The following is a 14,742-nucleotide window of genomic DNA, read 5'->3' as shown; positions in this document are numbered from 1 at the left end:
ATCTCCTGGGGAGCTTCATGAAATAGGAAGCCAGGAGAGAAAGCTAGCAGATGATGCAGCAGCGTTCACCATGTGCCCTTCTAGCCAAGAGAGAAACCCTGACTGTGCTTGCCATGTACCCTTCCACTTGAGAGAGAAACTCTAAACTTCATCGGCCTTCTTGAACCAAGATATCTTTCCCTGGATGCCTTAGATTGGACATTTCTATAGACTTGCTTTAATTGTGATATTTCCATGGCCTAAAACTGTTAACTTGCAACTTATTAAACTCCCCCTTTTAAAAGCTGTTCTGTTTCTGGTGTATTGCATTCTGCCAGCTATCAAACTAGAACAAGGCATGAAAATAATGTTATTCTTATACATCTCCATCAGAGCTCTTGTGTGACTAGGTGCATTATCAGTGAGCAGTCATATTTTGAAAAGAATCTTTTTTTTATCTAAGTAGTAGGTCTTAATGTTGGACTTAAAATGTCAGTAAGCCATGCTGTAAACACATGTGCTGTCATCCAGGCCTTGTTGTTCCATTTCTAGAATACAGAAAGAGTAGATTTAGCATAATTCTAAAGGACCCTAAGATTTTCAGAATGGTAAATGAGCATTGACTTCAATTTAAAATCGCCAGCTGCATTATCCCCTTATAAGAAAGTCAGCCTGTCCTTTGAAGCCGGACAGTGACTTCTCCTCTCAAACTATGAAAGTCCTAGATGGCCTCTTCTTCCAAAAGAAGGCTGTTTAGTCTACACTGAAAATCTATTTAATGTAGCCACCTTCATCAATGGTCTTAGCTAGATCTTCTGTATAACTTGCTGCAGCTCTTGCTGCTTCACCTTGCACTTTTATATTATGGAAATGGCTTCTTTCCTTAAACTTTTTGAACCTCTCTCTCTTAGTGTCAGACTTTTCTTTTGCAGCTTCCTTGGCTCTCTCAAACTTCAAAGAAGGAAGAAAGTTAAGACCTTGATCTAGATTTGGCATTGGCTTATGAGAATTATGTGGCTGGTTTGATCTTCTGTTCAGACCACTGAAACTTAATCCATATCAGAAATAAGGCTATTTCACTTTTGTACCATTCATGTGTTCATTGGATTACCATTTTTAATTTCCTCAAGAACTTTTCCTTTGCATTCACAAGTTGGCTGTTTGGTACAAGAGTCCTAGCTTTTGGCATATACCAGATTTCAATATGCCTTCCTCACTAAGCCTAGGCATTTCTAGGTTTTGATTTATATTGAGAAATGTGGGACTCTTTCACTTAACCACTGAGAGGCCATTGTTGGGTTATTTATTAGCCTAATCTCAATACTGTTGTGCCTCAGGGAATAAGGTGGCTTGAGGAGAGGGAGAACGATGGGGGAATGCCTTGTTCCTTTACTTCCTTGACTGCATGTAAGATTATCTATGTTTTTCTATTTTAGCCACTTTACAATTAAAAAAAAGGAACAGCAATAAAAAGTGCTGATGAAGATATGGAGCAACTAGAACTGTGGAAAGAAGTGGTTTAAATCATTGTGGTTTAAATTAGCATTTCCCTAATAGCTAATAAAAATTCAACAACTTTTCATGTTCTTATTTGCCAACTGCCCATACTCTTTGTTGAAGTACCCGTTTAAATCATTTGCCAACTTTTTAATTGGCTTGTTAGTTTTCTTAATGTTGAGTTTATAGAATTCTTTATGTATTCAGGGTAAAAGTCCTTTGTCAGATATGTTATTTGCAAATATTTTCTCCTAGTTTGTAGCTAATCTTTTCATTCTCTTAATGTGACTTTTATAGAGCCAAAGTTTTAATTTTGTTGACTCTTCTGTTGATCTATATGCCTGTTTCCATGCAATACCATACTATCTTAACTATAGTTTGTATTAAATCTTACATTGGGTAGTGTTATTCCTCCAATGTTATTGTTTTTCCTAACCATTTTAAATATTCTAGTTCCTTTACTTTTCCATATAAATTTTAGAATCAGATTATCTTCCAGAAATCCTGTTGAGATTTTAGTTGAAATTGCATTAGATCTTTCAACCAAATTGGCGGAATTGCTATGTATTCTAGGTTGAGTCTTCCAATCTGTGAACTTGGTTGCTCTATTTTATTTTGTTTTGGATCTCCTTTGGTTTCTTTCATCATTGTTTTGTAGTATTCAGCATATGGATCTTCAAATTTTGGTTTCCAATTGTTTATTGCTATTTTATAGAAAAACAATTGTAGTGTTTTGGTTTGTTTGTTTGTTTTTCATGTGTTGACCTTGTATTTTACAACTTTGCTAAACACACTTATTAGTTCCGGGGGTTTTATGGGTGGTCTTTGTTTTTCTTTTTGTAGATTTCATATAATTTTAACATAGACAATCATCTCATCTGCAAAAAGGGACAGCTTTATTTTTTTCTATTCCAATCTGTATCCTTTTCACTAAAAGTCCTAAGACTTGTATTAAAATGTTGAATGGGAGTGGTGAGAGTGTATATTCCTGTCTTTTTCCTGTATTTAGAAAACATTCAGTACTTCACCATTATGTTTAATGAGATTTCTTTGTAGTTACCTTTCATCAGTTGGCAGAAGTTTCCCTTCTATTCCTAATTTGCTGAGAATTTTTTGCATGTGAATGGATGTTGGATGGTGTCAAATGCTTTTTCTGCATCAATTTATATGATCATGTAATTTTTCCCCTTTAGATATTAAGATCATGTGTTATACTGATTGATTTTCAAGTATTGAAACAGCCTTTCATTCCCTGTATAAATTCCACTTGGTTGTGGTGTATTATTCTTTTTATATATTGCTGGTTTCTATTGGCTAATATTTAGCTGGGGATTTTTATGTCTGTGTTCATGCGTGATTTTGGCCTGAAGCATTCTTTTCTTGTGCTGTCTTTGTCTGGTTTTCATGGGAGCTTCATTAAATGAGTTGGGAAATATTCCCTCTATTTCTATTTTCTGGAAGTGCATTTGTGAATTTGTGTTGTTTTGTCTTTTAATATCGGTAGAATTTTAAGTGAAAGTATCTGAGCCTCAGAATTATTTTTATTGGCAATTTTAAACTACCAATTCAATTTTTGAATAGTCATTGGATTATTCAGATTATCTATTTCATATTGGTGGAGTTTTGCTAGTTTTTGGTTTTTCAAGGAATTGATACATCACATCTATGTTGTCAAATTTATTTGTGGATTTGTTCTTATTTTTCCCTATTCCCTTTAACATCTGTTGTGTGTGTAGTGATGTCCCCTCTTTCATTTCTGGTATTGGTTATTTGTGTTTTCTCTCTTTTTATCCATTTTAATGATCCTGTCAAAGAACCAGCTTTTAGTTTCATTGTACTTTTTCTATTGCTTTACTTTTTTCAGTTTAATTGATTTGCCCATACCTTTATTATTTCCTTCTTCCTTTGGGATTTTTTTCCCAAAATATTTTCTAATTTCCTCTTTGAGCCATGGTTATCTAGAAGTGTATTGTTTGGAAATTTCTCTTTTATCTTTCTATTATATTACATAATATATTCCATTATATCCCATTATAGTCAGAGAAATGCTTACAGTTAAGTGAGATGCCCATCTCTGACTCTCAAATTGCTCCATTTTGTGAGCATTTCTTGCCCATGGTGAAAACAAAAGTATCTTGCTTTGTAATAGAAATCTCATAAATGACAGCTGAAAATAGACTAATCCTTTCTCTCTTGGCCAGTGTTCTGACTGACAACTTGGTTAATTTAAGAAATATTATGAAACTCATATTGGACAACATTAAGATGAATGAAGAAGATGCTACAAAATGAGGTCAGATATTTGCTTTTCTAATATTTTTACTGATGGAAGTTTGAAACTAAGATCTGTTAAAACTCTTAACATTGATTGTCTACTTAGGACAAGGGTGTTTTTGTGTATTTGTGACTATATTGGTTTCCCTAGGCATCTTCCCCACTCCTATTCCAGTCTTCCACCACCTTTAATATAAATTCTACATAACGAGGTTGTAACCACACTCATGGGGCAGACGCTAGATATGTTTTTGAATTCCCTCTCCCTGACTAGTTGGCTATGTTTGAATTAAAGCATAGAGACAATATATAAAAGTTGATATGGTAGTTTTATCATGACATAAAACTTAATAGAGGTTGGGCCACGGTGGCTCAGCAGGCAGAGTTCTCACCTGCCATGCTGGAGACCCGGGTTCGGTTCCCAGTGCTTGCCCATGTAAAAAAAATAAACCCATCATAGATGGATGGGACACAAGAAAGAATGTGGATCAAAGCTACTTCAGGAATGCAAGCAGGACACAGGGTTCATCACAGGGACCCAGGTCCTTCAGGGCAGGGAGAATTCCTATAGACGCTGTTTTCCCCCAGTGCCCTGCTTTTTGTCTGCTCCTGTTTTTCCTGTTTCAGCTCTCAGTAAAAATGTCCCTCTCTCCCCTTGGGCTTGTTCTTTTATTTCCTGCTTCTTACCTAAAGACAACACATCCTCCAATGAAAACATGACTGGCCTCTTTTTCTTTATACAACCTACATAAGAACAAACACATTAATTCAGTTGTTTGAGAAACATTTTCTTCCTATACCCCTTACTATTCCCTCTCATTGTTCACTAGTAGTTCAATCTATTTTAACATTTGTTCTCCCAATTATTTATTTATTTTTAACCCATATGTTCTACTCATCTGTCAATATCATAGATAAAAGGAGCATCAGACACAAGGTTTTCATAATCACGCGGTCGCATTGTGAAAGCTATATCATTATGCATTTGTCTTCAAGAAACATGGCTACTCTTAACATAGAAACTTTTACATACTTCATCTCAATGAATTCTCACAACAATCCTACTGTGTAGCTATAATTATCCCTAGAGCTAAAGCTAATGGTTGAATAACTTGGCCAAGTTTACACAATTATTAAGGAGGGGATCCAGGAATCAAACTAACTGCAAAACTCATGCTCCCAACCTCTAAGCTTTATGCATTCCTATGACAACCATGACCATTTTTTGAGGGCTTACTTTGTGCCAGGAACCATGCTAAATACATTACAAACATTATCTGAATGCTTCCCCCAAGCTCTGCAATGTTGGTATTATCAACCTAGAATATATCTATTTCTAGAATAATTTAGAGTACCATAAAGAGAGGGAAATAGAAAAAAAATTTTATTGAGAAATAACTACACACATCCAGTCCAACCATATTATACAATCAATGGCTCACAGTATCATTACATAGTTGTGTATTCTTCACCATGATCATTTTTAGAATATTTGCATCACTCCAAAAGAAAGAAATAAAAAGAAGATAAAAGAACTCATACATCCCACACCTTGACTCCTCCCTCTCATTGACCCACAGTATTTCAATCTACCCAATTTTTTTTAATTGTATAAAGTTTTTAATCTTAATACATTTCTTTACTGGAAGCAATTCAATATTGAATAATAATGACATTAGTAGCAAAAAGAAAAAGAAATGTTTACAAAATCAAATGTTCTAAATGGAAGATTTCAAGATTATTTTTTAAAAAGTCATCAGTAGCCTACATTTATTTTTTCTCCAGAGCAGATGCCTGGGCTATTATTCCTTTCTTCAAATTGAGTAGTGGACTTTCTATTATAAAATATGTAAATGTATTTCTTTCCGTAATGCCTGAGTTGCAAAACATCTCAAAAAAACAGGGTAATTTATCTTCCTATATAATGCAGATATGAAAATTAAAGATTCTACAATTTTTTGAAATAAAAATAAAACATTCATTTCATTCTCATGGCACTAAAGTACTCAAATCTACCTAAATGCAATCCAACCAAAATTTTGGAGCAATCAGCCTTTTAAGAGTTTGGATGTTATTACATAGTAAATGTGTCATTATTATAATAATCATTGTATGCCATTGGTGTCCTGAATGATTTGTGTTCTTTGTGGAAACAGTGAGGTGTTCGCATTTTCCCTGTTGCACATTTTGGAGACTGACTGCATTTTAACCAAGATTGAAAACCATGGAGAAAACCATATATTCTATAAATCCATTCTCTAAACCAGGGATGTGCTACTACAGAATTTTTTGTGCCCACTATGCTTTCAGGAGGTGGATCAGATTTTAGTCATATCTGCGCTTGGCTTTTTTTGCCTGTCTGTGTATGTGTGCTTCTCGGGATTATCTATCTCTTTCCACTTCAGCAGTCTTTTGAAATTCTTTGTATGCGGTATGGCAGGGGTCACATTTCATTCTTTTCCTATGTGACTATCCCTTTATAGCATCAGCATTTGATGAGCTTTTTTGCTTGGTTTTGTTTCCCATTTGTTTGCTTGCATGTCTGTTTATTTGGGAAGTGCAAGGGCCAGGAATCAAACACAGGATTCCTGCACAGCAGGCAAGAATTCTACCACTGAATTACCCTCACACACACACACACACACACCTCAGTAGTCTTTTGATACATATTAGTGACTTTTGGTAGATATTAGGGGAATGAGACCATGACTTGATCATATCAAGGATTTGCAAGGTGGAGAAGTGCCACAGGCTATCAAATGTAAGGGTTTACTTTTTTTTTTAATTAATTAATTAAAAAAATTAACTAACACAACATTTGAAAATCATTCCATTCTACATATGCGATCAGTAATTCTTAATATCATCACATAGATGTATGATCATCATTTCTTAGTACATTTGCATCGATTTAGAAAAAGAAATAGCAAGACAACAGAAAAAGAAATGAAATGATAGTATAGAGAAAAAAATAAAAATAAAAAATATATATATTAAAAAAACAAACAAACAAACAAACAAAAACTATAGCACAGATGCAGCTTCATTCAGTGTTTTAACATAATTACATTACAATTAGGTAGTATGGTGCTGTCCATTTTTGAGTTTTTGTATCTAGTCCTGTTGCACAGTCTGTATCCCTTCAGCTCCAATTACCCATTATCTTACCCTGTTTCTAACTCCTGATGGTCTCTGTTACCAATGACATGTTCCAAGTTTATTCTCTAATGTCGGTTCACATCAGTGGGACCAAACAGTATTTGTCCTTTAGTTTTTGGCTAGTCTCACTCAGCATAATGTTCTCTAGGTCTATCCATGTTATTACATGCTTCATAAGTTTATTCTGTCTTAAAGTTGCATAATATTCCATCGTATGTATACACCTCAGTTTGTTTAGCCACTCGTCTGTTGATGGACATTTTTGCTGTTTCCATCTCTTTGCAATTGTAAATAATGCTGCTATAAACATTGGTGTGCAAATGTCCGTTTGTGTCTTTGCCCTTAAGTCCTCTGAGTAGATACCTAACAATGGTATTGTTGGGTTGTATGGCAATTCTATATTCAGTTTTTTGAGGAACCGCCAAACTGCCTTCCACAGTGGTTGCACCATTTGACATTCCCACCAACAGTGGATAAGTGTGCCTCTTTCTCCGCATCCTCTCCAGCACTTGTCATTTTCTGTTTTGTTGATAATGGCCATTCTGGTGGGTGTGAGATGATATCTCATTGTGGTTTTGATTTGCATTTCTCTAATGGCCAGGGACATTGAGCATCTCTTCATATGCCTTTCGGCCATTTGTATTTCCTCTTCTGGTAGGTGTCTGTTCAAGTCTTTTTCCCATTTTGTAATTGGGTTGGCTGTCTTTTTGTTGTTGAGTTGAACAATCTCTTTATAAATTCTGGATACTAGACCTTTATCTGATATGTCGTTTCCAAATATTGTCTCCCATTGTGTAGGCTGTCTTTCTACTTTCTTGATGAAGTTCTTTGATGCACAAAAGTGTTTAATTTTGAGGAGCTCCCATTTATTTATTTCTTTCTTCAGTGCTCTTGCTTTAGGTTTAAGGTCCATAAAACTGCCTCCAATTATAAGATTTATAAGATATCTCCCTACATTTTCCTCTAACTGTTTTATGGTCTTAGACCTAATGTTTAGATCTTTGATCCATTTTGAGTTAACTTTTGTATAGGGTGTGAGATACAGATCCTCTTTCATTCTTTTGCATATGGATATTCAGTTCTCTGGGCACTATTTATTGAAGAGACTGTTCTGTCCCAGGTGATTTGGCTTGACTGCCTTATCAAAAATCAAATGTCCATAGATGAGAGGGTCTATATCTGAGCACTCTATTCAATTCCATTGGTCAATATATCTATCTTTATGCCAATACCATGCTGTTTTGACCACTGTGGCATCATAATATGCCTTAAATACCGGCAGCGTGAGACCTCCAGCTTCGTTTTTTTTTTTCCTCAGGGTACTTTTAGCAATTCGGGGCACTCTGTCCTTCCAGATAAATTTGCTTATTGGATTTTCTATTTCTGACAAAATAAGTTGTTGGGATTTTGATTGGTATTGCATTGAATCTGTAAATCAATTTAGGTAGGATTGACATCTTAACTATATTTAGTCTTCCAATCCATGAACACAGTATGCCCTTCCATCTATTTAGGTCTTCTGTGATTTCTTTTAACAGTTTTTTGTAGTTTTATTTGTATAGGTCTTTTGTCTCTTTAGTTAAATTTATTCCTAAGTACTTTATTCTTTTAGTTGCAATTGTAAATGGAATTCATTTCTTGATTTCCCCCTCAGCTTGTTCATTGCTCATGTATAGAAACGCTACAGAATTTTGAATGTTGATCTTGTAACCTGCTACTTTGCTGTACACATTTATTAGCTCTAGTAGTTTTGTTGTGGATTTTTCCGGGTTTTCAACATATAGTATCATATCGTCTGCAAACAGTGATAGTTTTACTTTTTCCTTTCCAATTTTGATGCCTTGTATTTCTTTTTCTTGCCTAATTGCTCTGGCTAGAACTTCCAACACGATGTTGAATAATAGTGGTGATAATGGACATCCATGTCTTGTTCCTGATCTTAGGGGGAAAGTTTTCAATTTTTCCCCATTGAGGATGATATTAGCTGTGGGTTTTTCATATATTCCCTCTATCATTTTAAGGAAGTTCCCTTGTATTCCTATCCTTTGAAGTGTTTTCAACAGGAAAGGATGTTGAATCTTGTCAAAAGCCTTCTCTGCATCAATTGAGATGATCATGTGATTTTTCTGCTTTGATTTGTTGATATGGTGTATTACATTAATTGATTTTCTTATGTTGAACCATCCTTGCATAGCTGGGATGAATCCTACTTGGTCATGATGTATAATTCTTTTAATGTGTAGCTGGATTTGATTTGACAGAATTTTGTTGAGGATTTTTGCATCTATATTCATTAGAGAGATTGGTCTGTAGTTTTCTTTTTTTGTAATATCATTGCCTGGTTTTGGTATGAGGGTGATGTTGGCTTCATAGAACGAATTAGGTAGCTCTCCCTCCACTTTGATTTTTTTGAAGAGTTTGAGGAGAGTTGGTACTAATTCTTTCTGGAATGTTTGTTAGAATTCACATGTGAAGCCGTCTGGTCCTGGAGTTTTCTTTTTGGGAAGCTTTTGAATGACTGATTCAATTTCTTTACTTGTGATTGGTTTGTTGAGGTCATCTATTTCTTCTTGAGTCAAAGTTGGTTGTTCATTCCTTTCTAGGAACTTGTCCATTTCATCTACATTGTTGTATTTATTAGCGTAAAGTTGTTCATAGTATCCTGTTATTACCTCCTTTATTTCTGTGAGGTCAGTGGTTATGTCTCCTCTTCCATTTCTGATCTTATTTATTTGCGTCCTCTCTCTTCTTCTTTTTGTCACTCTTGCTAAGGGCCCATCAATCTTATTGATTTTCTCATAGAACCAACTTCTGGTCTTATTGATTTTCTCTATTGTTTTCATGTTCTCAATTTCATTTATTTCTGCTCTAATCTTTGTTAATTCTTTCCTTTTGCTTGCTTTGGGGTCAGTTTGCTGTTCTTTCTCCAGTTCTTCCAAGTGGACAGTTAATTCCTGAATTTTTGCCTTTTCTTCTTTTCTGATATAGGCATTTAGGGCAATAAATTTCCTTCTTAGCACTGCTTTTGCTGCGTCCCATAGGTTTTGATATGTTGTGCTTTCATTTTCATTCACCTTGAGATATTTACTAATTTCTCTTGTAATTTCTTCCTTGACCCACTGGTTGTTTAACAGTGTGTTGTTGAGCCTCCACGTATTTGTGAATTTTCTGGCACTCTGCCTATTATTGATTTCCAACTTCATTCCTTTATGATCTGAGAAAGTGTTGTGTATGATTTCAATCTTTTTAAATTTGTTGAGACTTGCTTTGTGACCCAGCATATGGTCTATCTTTGAGAATGATCCATGAGCACTTGAGAAAAAGGTGTATCCTGCTGTTGTGGGGTGTAATATCCTATAAATATCTGTTAAGTCTAGCTCATTTATTGTAATATTCAAGTTCTCTGTTTCTTTATTGATCCTCTGTCTAGATGTTCTGTCCATTGATGAGAGTGGGGAATTGAAGTCTCCGACTATTATGGTAGATGTGTCTATTTCCCTTTTTAGTGATTGCAGTGTATTCCTCATGTATTTTAGGGCATTCTGATTTGGTGCATAAATATTTATGATTGTTATGTCTTCTTGTTGAATTGTTCCTTTTATTAGTAGACAGTATCCTTCTTTGTCTCTTTTAACTGTTTTACATTTGAAGTCTAATTTGTTGGATATTAGTATAGCTACTCCTGCTCTTTTCTGGTTGTTATTTGCATGAAATATCTTTTCCCAACCTTTCACTTTCAACCTATGTTTATCTTTGGGTCTAAGATGTGTTTCCTGTAGACAGTATATAGAAGGATCCTGTTTTTTAATCCATTCTGCCAGTTTATGTCTTTTGATTGGGGAATTCAGTCCATTAACATTTAGTGTTATTACTGTTTGGGTAATACTTTCCTCTACCATTTTGCCTTTTGTATTATATACATCATATCTGATTTTCCTTCTTTCTACACTCTTCTCCATACCTCTCTCTTCTGTCTTTTTGTATCTGACTCTAGTGCTCCCTTTAGTATTTCTTGCAGCGCTGGTCTCTTGGTCACAAATTCTCTCAGTGACTTTTTGTCTATAAATGTTTTAATTTCTCCCTCATTTTTGAAGGACAATTTTGCTGGATATAGAATTCTTGGTTGGCAGTTTTTCTCTTTTAGTAATTTAAATATATCATCCCACTGTCTTCTAGCTTCCATGGTTTCTGTTGAGAAATCTACACATAGTCTTATTGGGTTTCCCTTGTATGTGATGGATTGTTTTTCTCTTGCTGCTTTCAAGATCCTCTCTTTCTCTTTGACCTCTGACATTCTAACTAGTAAGTGTCTTGGAGAACACCTATTTGGGTCTATTCTCTTTGGGGTGCGCTGCACTTCTTGGATCTGTAATTTTAGGTCTTTCATAAGAGTTGGGAAATTTTCAGTGATAATTTCTTCCATTAGTTTTTCTCCTCCTTTTCCCTTCTCTTCTCCTTCTGGGACACCCACAACACGTATATTTGTGCGCTTCATATTATCATTCAATTCCCTGAGTCCCTGCTCAAATTTTTCCATTCTTTTCCCTATAGTTTCTGTTTCTTTTTGGATTTCAGATGTTCCATCCTCCAGTTCACTAATTCTATCCTCTGTCTCTTTAAATCTACCATTGTAGGCTTCCATTGTTTTTTTTATCTCTTCTACTGTGTTTTTCAATCCCAAAGTTCTGTGATTTGTTTTTTCAGACTTTCCATTTCTTCTTTTTGTTGCTCCCATGCCTTCTTCATGTCCTCCCTCGATTTATTGATTTGGTTTTTGAAGAGGTTTTCCATTTCTGTTCGTATATTCAGAATTAGTTGTCTCAGCTCCTGTTTCTCATTTCAGCTATTGGTTTGTTCCTTTGACTGGGCCATATCTTCAATTTCCCTGGTGTAATTTGTTATTTTTTGCTGGCCTCTGGGCATTTAATCAGATTTTCCTGAGTGTGGGACCCAGCAGGTTGAAAGACTCTCCTGTGAAGTCTCTGGGCTCTGTTTTTCTTATCCTGCCCAGTATGTGGTGCTTGTCTGTCTGCGGATCCCTCCAGCAAAAGATGTTGTGGCTCCTTTAACTTTGGAAGACTCTTGCTGCTGGGTGTGTGGTGGAGACAGAGGCAAGGTTGTAGGTTGGTTTTAATGGCTTCAAATTGTGCAATCCTGGGATCTGAATTCCTTGAGAGAGGGATTCCACCTGAGTTGTGTTTTACCCCTCCCGCGGGGAAGTTTCAGGTGGTAGAGAGCCCTAAAAACAGCCTGTTTCTGCTTTCGCGGCAGTTGTAACCTATGTAATCCCAACTCTGAGCCCAGAGGCAACCAAGCCTCCATAGAAACAGCCGCAGAAGGCTCTGTTTCACCCACTTTCCTCTTTTTCAGTTAGCCCAATCGGCGACTTCCGCCTTGATCAGTTTCGCCTGAGCTGAGGGCCTATTTTTAGTAGTCAGAAGTTATTCCTTAATGCCACTATTTTTTTTTATTCTTTTTTTTTTATTAATTAAAAAAAGAATTAACAAAACAATTAGAAATCATTCCAATCTACATGTACAATCAGTAATTCTTAATAACATCACATAGTTGCATATTCATCATTTCTTAGTACATTTGCATCGATTTAGAAAAAGAAATAAAAAGACAACAGAATAAGAATTAAAGCAATAATAGAAAGAAAAAAAAACAAAAAAAAAACAAAAACAAAAAACCTATACCTCACATGCAGCTTCATTCAGTGTTTTAACATAATTGCATTACAATTGGGTAGTATTGTGCTGTCCATTTCTGAGTTTTTATATCCAGTCCCGTTGTACAGTCTGTATCCCTTCATCTCCAATTATCCCTTCTCTTTTTTTTTTTTTTTAATTAACGGAAAAAAAGAAATTAACCCAACATTTAGAGATCATACCATTCTACACATGCAATCATTAATTCTTAACATCATCACATAGATGCATGATCATCATTTCTTACTACATTTGCATTGGTTTAGAAGAACTAGCAACATAAGCGAAAAAGATATAGAATGTTAATATAGAGAAAAAAATAAAAGTAATAATAGTAAAATCAAAACAAAACAAAACAAAACAAAACAAAAACCTATAGCTCAGATGCAGCTTCATTCAGTGTTTTAACATGATTACTTTACAATTAGGTATTATTGTGCTGTCCATTTTTGAGTTTTTGTATCTAGTCCTGTTGCACAGTCTGTATCCCTTCAGCTTCAATTACCCATTGTCTTACCCTGTTTCTAACTCCTGCTGAACTCTGTTACCAATGACATATTTCAAGTTTATTCTCGAATGTCCGTTCACATCAGTGGGACCATACAGTATTTGTCCTTTAGTTTTTGGCTGGATTCACTCAGCATAATATTCTCTAGGTCCATCCATGTTATTACATGGTTCATAAGTTTATCTTGTCTTAAAGCTGCATAATATTCCATCGTATGTATATACCACAGTTTGTTTAGCCACTCTTCTGTTGATGGAGATTTTGGCTGTTTCCATCTCTTTGCAATTGTAAATAATGCTGCTATAAACATTGGTGTGCAAATGTCCGTTTGTGTCTTTGCCCTTAAGTCCTTTGAGTAGATACCTAGCAATGGTATTGCTGGGTCGTATGGCAGTTCTATATTCAGCTTTTTGAGGAACCACCAAACTGCCTTCCACAGTGGTTGCACCCTTTGACATTCCCACCAACAGTGGATAAGTGTGCCTCTTTCTCCGCATCCTCCTTAATGCCACTATTGGTGTTAGGTTGGGCTCAGTCTCTACTACTGTTGGAGACTCTTTCCTTTCCCTCCGGGAAGTCGCCTGTAGGGGAGGGTCGCCAGCTGCCGTGGCTTGGGGAACCGCTGTTCCGATGCTCCCAGCCAGCCCGGGAAGCTGCGTGTGTGGAAGGGGGTGCGGTCGCCGGCCACCGCAGTTTGGGGAACCACTGTTCCGAGGCTCCCAGCCGGCCCGGGAAGCCACGTGTGGGAGGGCCGCCGCGGCTTGGGGAACCGCCGATCCAAGGTTCCCAGCCGGCCCGGGAAGCTGCGTCTGTGGAAGGGGCTCCGGTCACTGCGGCTTGGGGAACCCGATCCAAAGCTCCCAGCTGGCACGGGAAGGAGGGAGGGAGGGGCTCCGGCCACCAGCTGCTGCTGCCCAGGGAAGCGCGTGCCTCTCGGGGACCTCACCACAGCAGAGTCTCTTAGCCAGTCCAGCCGGTCCAGAATGGGGTATGCTGTGTGTCTGGTCTCTGTCGTGGCTCTAGGAGCTGTTCTGTACTGTTTCTAGTTCTTTAGTAGTTGTTCTGGAGGAGGAACTAAAACCCGCGCGCCTTACTAAGCCACCATCTTCTCCCAGGGTTTACTTTTATGTGCCAAGCTCAGTCTCAGGCATGAACAAGAAGTAATTTACTCCCATGCACATGGGCCAAGTACACCACGAACTATGGGCACCTCCTCCGTGGGTCTCAATGTACCCAATTTTTACCCTTTATTTCCCCATTACTTATTTTTATACCTATTTATTTTTTAATTTTTAAATTGTGAAACATAACATACATACAAAAAAGCAATAAACTTCCAAGTACATTTTAACAAGTAGTTATAGAACAGAGTTTAAAGTTTGATATGGATTACAGTTCCACAATTTTTGGTTTTTTCTTCTAGCTGCTCTAAGACACTGGAGATCAACAGAAATATCAATATAACGATTCCGCAGTCATACTCATTTGTTAAATCCCATCTTCTCTGTTATACTCCTCCTTCTCTTTAAATAACTATATACATAAAAGCAATAAATTTCAAAGTCCATTGCAACAATTAGTTGTAGAACAGATTCAGAGTTTGGTATGGGTTAT

General features: G+C 36.4%; 1 protein-coding gene across 1 annotated transcript in view; it reads left to right on the top strand.

Moving 5' to 3' along the window:
- NLRC4 (NLR family CARD domain containing 4) overlaps window positions 1–14,742 on the top strand; it is a 45,480-nt gene that overhangs the window by 26,772 nt on the left and 3,966 nt on the right. The window contains 2 exon segments of the mRNA XM_077134748.1: window positions 1,958–2,040; window positions 3,644–3,769. Coding sequence (XP_076990863.1) covers window positions 1,958–2,040; window positions 3,644–3,769 — 209 coding nt within the window.

Source organism: Tamandua tetradactyla, chromosome 17 (assembly GCF_023851605.1).
Source record: "Tamandua tetradactyla isolate mTamTet1 chromosome 17, mTamTet1.pri, whole genome shotgun sequence".
Classification (NCBI taxonomy): domain Eukaryota; kingdom Metazoa; phylum Chordata; class Mammalia; order Pilosa; family Myrmecophagidae; genus Tamandua; species Tamandua tetradactyla.
Note: the sequence above shows the minus strand (reverse complement) of the source record. Positions and strands in the feature narration are given on the sequence as shown.